Source organism: Rhamphochromis sp. 'chilingali' (assembly GCF_963969265.1).
Source record: "Rhamphochromis sp. 'chilingali' genome assembly, chromosome: 8".
NCBI classification, from domain to species: domain Eukaryota; kingdom Metazoa; phylum Chordata; class Actinopteri; order Cichliformes; family Cichlidae; genus Rhamphochromis; species Rhamphochromis sp. 'chilingali'.
In genome coordinates this window covers 39,085,099-39,091,098 of record NC_137935.1, presented here as the reverse complement: position 1 = coordinate 39,091,098, position 6,000 = coordinate 39,085,099, and the positions used below count along the sequence as shown (strand labels likewise).

Below are 6,000 nucleotides of genomic sequence, written 5' to 3'. Positions count from 1 at the left end.
GAGCGCTCAACACAGACAGCATCGTCAGAAGGAAAGTTGATAAAATAAATTACAAATGTTGTATTGTTCGATACATATGCGTACCGAACCGAAAGCACTGTATCGAACGGTTCAATATCGATACGAATATCGTTGCACCCCTAATTTATACCTATATTTATTAATGGGGCCCTGATGCTACTTTGTAAGAAAAAAAACTCTTAAAAACATGGAAACATTATCGAGTGAAATATTAGCCAACTTTATTCTATTCAATCAAAATGACAACAATAAATATTAAGTTGTGACTGCTGCTGGTTAGCATGCAATGTTTAAAAAAATAATAAATAAAATAAGTATGGTAAAAGAAATGTGGTAATGAAAGCTTAAATATGTCAAGAAGCTATCACTGATTATTGAATATTATATAATAGTTAGATATACATAGATTTAACTACATGTACTCCACTCTGGTATACAAGTTATTGCAGATCAATGCATTTATTGATCACTACTGAAATGCAGCACCGTCGGCCTCCTTTCACTTTTTCCAATTGCCCGCTAAACTTCCGGGAATAACAACGTGACTCTCCAGTCAACGGCGCTAATGTTTACTGACGTAATTTCCGGCGTTTTGTAGCCACATAAGTTGCAGTCACTGGTCAGCGCTAACTATTCATAATAAAAGCGTAAAATAGCGGGATGAATTTACATTATTGTACACACTATTGCACACGTATTTTTAACGTTGCCTAACTTCTGAGAATTGTATAAGTTAACATGTCAAAAGAATATAGAGCAAATGGGCCTTTAACGTACAACATGTTTCGTGATCTTTTCCAATACCAGTTTTATTTTGAAAGCTTTCGCGTGAAGTTTTAATGTGCAATGTAGCCGACTTCCTGTCCGGATCCTTAGCGTGATTTGTGAGAGCGGGAAGAATCACAGTAAGTAAAGAAGATGTAAACAGCTGTATATTTTGCTGTTTTGTTTACAAATATATGTCTTTAGTGACAGGCGTGACCAGTGTAACCATGGGATACTCTAGTAGTACAGTAATGGTGCAGCTCGTAGTATTAGCTCTTGCTTGGTATTCGAGCAAAAACGTTCAAGCTAACGCATCACTTTCTCCAGCTTTACCTATCTGGGTGACGTCTTCAGACAGAAGAAATAGTGTAACTACTGCAGGCTACTTCGTAGTGCGTTAGTTGTATGTTACTGTACCTTACACACCTAACTCGTGTTACTCTGAACTTTTGTCGGGACAGGCGAGCATGACTTCATCACCAGTGGAGTACACCATTGGAGGGGTGAAGATCCACTTCCCCTGCAAGGCTTACCCGTCCCAGCTGGCTATGATGAATTTAGTGAGTCGCATCCATCTGTGCTTGCTTGTGCAGTGACAGAGGCTGTGCCAGGCTACACGTGTCTTTCTTTCAATGTCTCTGGTCATGAAAAAACTCAAAACCACACTTAATGCTGATTAAATGACGCTCACCTCCTGATGCACTGCTTCACTACATTATTAAAATATTTTACCAAAAAAAACAACAGTCTGCTGTGATCTGACTCACTACTAGTACCGTTCATTATACATTATTATTTAGTAATGTGTTTTTTTTTCTTGATTTTTTTTTTTTAAGTTTGGATATCAAAACAATTTTTACAGGAAAACCACTTTATTATAAGCTAAATACACAACATGCAATCATAGCATAGTTTCTACTACGATCCTGCAAACCTCGCTGTTCCTTTGTCTGACTTATGCATGTATTTGCATTTTGAAAATGTAAGTTTGGGTCTTCTCCCTAAGTTCTTCATAAAGTTTGGTATGGTTGCACAGTCACATGTACCCTTTGCACAAAGCAAACAGACTGCTACACCTGCAAGCTTAATAACATGTTTCCCTTGAGATAGGCGAAGGGAGGTTTTCACCCATCCTAGACATACTCCTGTACAGTCCTCCAAGATCCTAATCTCACATTCACATTAGCTCGCAGGGAACGTGATAACTGGTTAAAACAAAAAAACCACCCTGAACATAATGTGGAGCATAAACCGTGGCTGTAGTGGACATTTCATTGTTTTTCACTTCAGCGTTGTATGTTTTAACTTAGCTCTTCTCTGTTGTTTTGTAGATTGTACGAGGTTTGAACACAGGGCAGTACTGTTTACTAGAGTCTCCAACTGGAAGTGGAAAGAGCTTGGCGTTGCTTTGTTCAGCCCTGGGTTGGCAGCATGCACAGTTTGGTAAGCCTGGTATGACTGAGTGCATGTACATGTAAAATTCAAGTTGGATGATATACTTGCACTTTATCTATACAATGAAATCTGCTTTTTCTGTCACATTTAAACTGCTCCAGTGGATACTCATAAAACTGTTTAGCTTAGCGTATGGACGAAGACTCCCTGTGAGTCTAAAACCAGGTCTTAAAGTTTTTCTGCTCTTTATGGTGCCAGAGCCGCTCATAGCTCTGGCTGTGAGTATAGAAGCCCCACCGATTTGGTGTTTATACAGTGGGGCAAAAAAGTATTTAGTCAGCCACCGATTGTGCAAGTTCCCCCACCTAAAATGATGACAGAGGTCAGTAATTTGCACCAGAGGAACACTTCAACTATGAGAGACAGAATGTGAAAAAAAAATCCATGAATCCACATGGTAGGATTTGTAAAGAATTTATTCGTAAATCAGGGTGGAAAATAAGTATTTGGTCACCTCAAACAAGGAAAATCTCTGGCTCTCACAGACCTGTAACGTCTTCTGTAAGAAGCTTTTCTGTCCCCCACTCGTTACCTGTATGAATGGCACCTGTTTGAACTCATCATCTGTATAAAAGACACCTGTCCACAGCCTCAAACAGTCAGACTCCAAACTCCGCCATGGCCGAGACCAAAGAGCTTTCGAAGGACACCAGGAAAAGTATTGCAGACCTGCACCAGACTGGGAAGAGTGAATCTACAATAGGCAAGCAGCTTGGTGTGAAAAAATCAACTGTGGGAGCAATCATCAGAAAATGGAAGACATACAAGACCACTGATAATCTCCCTCGATCTGGGGCTCCACGCAAGATCTCATCCCGTGGGGTCAAAATGATCATGAGAACGGTGAGCAAAGATCCCAGAACCACACGGGGGGACCTGGTGAATGACCTGCAGAGAGCTGGGACCAAAGTAACAAAGGTCACCATCAGTAACACACTACAACGGCAGGGAATCAAATCCCGCAGTGCCAGACGTGTTCCGCTGCTGAAGCCAGTGCATGTCCAGGCCCGTCTGAAGTTTGCCAGAGAGCACATGGATGATACAGCAGAGGATTGGGAGAATGTCATGTGGTCAGATGAAACCAAAGTAGAACTTTTTGGTATAAACTCAACTCGTCGTGTTTGGAGGAAGAAGAATACTGAGTTGCATCCCAAGAACACCATACCTACTGTGAAGCATGGGGGTGGAAACATCATGCTATGGGGCTGTTTTTCTGCCAAGGGCACAGGACGACTGATCCGTGTTAAGGACAGAATGAATGGGGCCATGTATCGTGAGATTTTGAGCCAAAACCTCCTTCCATCAGTGAGAACTTTGAAGATGAAACGAGGCTGGGTCTTCCAACATGACAATGATCCAAAACACACCGCCCGGGCAACAAAGGAGTGGCTCCATAAGAAGCATTTGAAAGTCCTGGAGTGGCCTAGCCAGTCTCCAGACCTCAACCCCATAGAAAATCTGTGGCGGGAGTTGAAAGTCCGTGTTGCTCGGCGACAGCCCCAAAACATCACTGCTCTCGAGAAGATCTGCATGGAGGAATGGGCCAAAATACCAGCTACTGTGTGTGCAAACCTGGTAAAGACCTATAGTAAACGTTTGACCTCTGTTATTGCCAACAAAGGTTATGTTACAAAGTATTGAGTTGTACTTTTGTTATTGACCAAATACTTATTTTCCACCCTGATTTACGAATAAATTCTTTACAAATCCTACCATGTGGATTCATGGATTTTTTTTTTCCACATTCTGTCTCTCACAGTTGAAGTGTACCTCTGGTGCAAATTACTGACCTCTGTCATCATTTTAGGTGGGGGAACTTGCACAATCGGTGGCTGACTAAATACTTTTTTGCCCCACTGTACCTCTTGTTTATGATTGGCAGCCTATTAAAACAATATTAGATTAAAGGTAATGATGAGGGAGCTAAAATGACTTATTTCAAACAATGGATTAAGATCAGTACGGATTATTTTAAATTATGATTCATGTGATAAAAATATTGAGCAAAATGGGTAAATTAAGACTTTAATTTAACCACTGACTCATTTCTTTTGTTCTTACTGTTTTCTTGTAAGTATAATTTCATTTTTTCTTATACACAAAAAACTAATAGCCACTCAGGGTCAATGTTACTGACAGTTCTCTGTTTCACTATCGGATTATAGCCAAACTGCAGGAAGGAGGAAGCACCGGTCCAGACAAGAGCCACAAGTCCGACTCCCCCACGTCTTGCAAGTGTGGGTGTCACAGCAAATCCAGCAGGAACAAGGCAACAGCAGCAGACAAACATGCTGTTGTGGACCTCACTGTGTCACCCTCTAAAGACACGGCTCAGCCGTCGACTTCAGCACAAGAACCCAGTAAGTAGACCTGGGTTTTAGTTGTGAAACATACAGTACCTGAACCTGTACTCCTGTTGTTACAATGGTACCTGCAGCCACTAGTCACTCGATTAACTCGTAGTTAGCTGTTGATCACCTGCAGTTTTATGTTACACAGTGCAGCGTTTGGTTTTTGTCCTTAAAAACGTTGCAGAACCTGGTCAGTGCTCTGTGTATGGCTTATTTGTGTCAGCACAGATACGGTTCACAGTTTTACTGGTGTTTATGTCCACTGCCACTATCTTTGATTGTTAAATTGGGGCTGGTTGGGCTGCTCTGACTTAAAGTCCGTCTTTAAGGGGCATCCGAGTAGAAATTCAGACGAGCAAATCTGAAATTCTGGCATTAGTAATGTTATTTCTGTGGGCAGAATAATTAAATAGGAGGGAGAATGGGTATGTCTCTCCTTGCACGGACTATCCAATCAATCACAACAGTTCCAAGGATGACTGATATTTGAACATGTCCTTAATTAAATCACCCTTTCACTTACTGCCATTTAGGGCTGGGTGTCGCCACTGATTTCTAGGATCGATTCGGTTCGATCCACGATTTGATTTGATTTGAATCGGGAAAATTTTGCCTCAGACAGTCAGAAATATTATAATTCTGAGCATTTATCAGCACATCTCTATATTTTTATATCTATAAAAAGACAGCTGACACTTGTGAGACGTCATCAGAGGTGTGAGCATCACAGCAGATGCCTTTGTGTCAAAGTAACTGAGGATAAAACACAGAAGTGCAAAGTTATTTTATTACGACTTTCTTGTTGGAAGTCAGTTAAATTAAAAAAAGAAAAACTGGCCGACAGCGCTGTACATAACGGTAGACTGGTGCGTAACAAGCAAGCGAATAATGCAGAAAACAGAGATTTTTAGATGGGAAACTGTTCTCGAAGTACACAGAGAGACAGAGAGCTCTGCAGGAAGTGCGATTTTCACCGTGGTGGAAGCAAAACAGGAAAAGTCAGGGGGATGGTTGGAGAGACAAAACCTGCCACTCAGAATCTAACGCAAAAAAAGACGTAAACGCAATCAGACGCATCAGAATCTGTGAGCTGTCGGCTTTCAGCCCCGACGGCACGTCCACGGTCGGACACGCCGTCGGGAAAGCCGACACCTCATGATGCGTTGGCGGGTCCGCGCTTTGCGTTTGTCTTTGTGCAGAATCCCTGTGCCTGCTCTCACTTTAGCTGTTTGGTGTCTGTCGAAAGCTTGTGAGGTTTAACCTGAGATTCTGGCGTTTCAGGCTAAATAAATGTATATTTAAAAATCGATTCAGGATTTTAATGAATTGATATCACATTTCAAGCTAGAATCGATTTTAATCGGAAAATCGATACTCAAAACCCCCCCTGGGACCATTAGTCCAGATT

General features: G+C 41.5%; 1 protein-coding gene across 3 annotated transcripts in view; it reads left to right on the top strand.

Moving 5' to 3' along the window:
- Positions 1–841: 841 nt before the first annotated feature.
- The window catches only part of brip1 (BRCA1 interacting helicase 1), a 43,078-nt gene continuing 37,919 nt past the window's right edge, over positions 842–6,000 (top strand). The window contains exons 1-4 of one of the 3 annotated variants that reach the window (XM_080889789.1): positions 842–926; positions 1,248–1,346; positions 2,118–2,229; positions 4,407–4,601. In XM_080889789.1, the coding sequence (XP_080745915.1) occupies positions 1,254–1,346; positions 2,118–2,229; positions 4,407–4,601 (400 nt within the window). In that variant the 5' untranslated portion in view covers positions 842–926; positions 1,248–1,253. Of the gene's footprint in view, positions 927–1,051; positions 1,155–1,238; positions 1,347–2,117; positions 2,230–4,406; positions 4,602–6,000 lie in introns of those variants that run through there. The other 2 variants (XM_080889790.1, XM_080889788.1) reach the window with 2 other exon arrangements.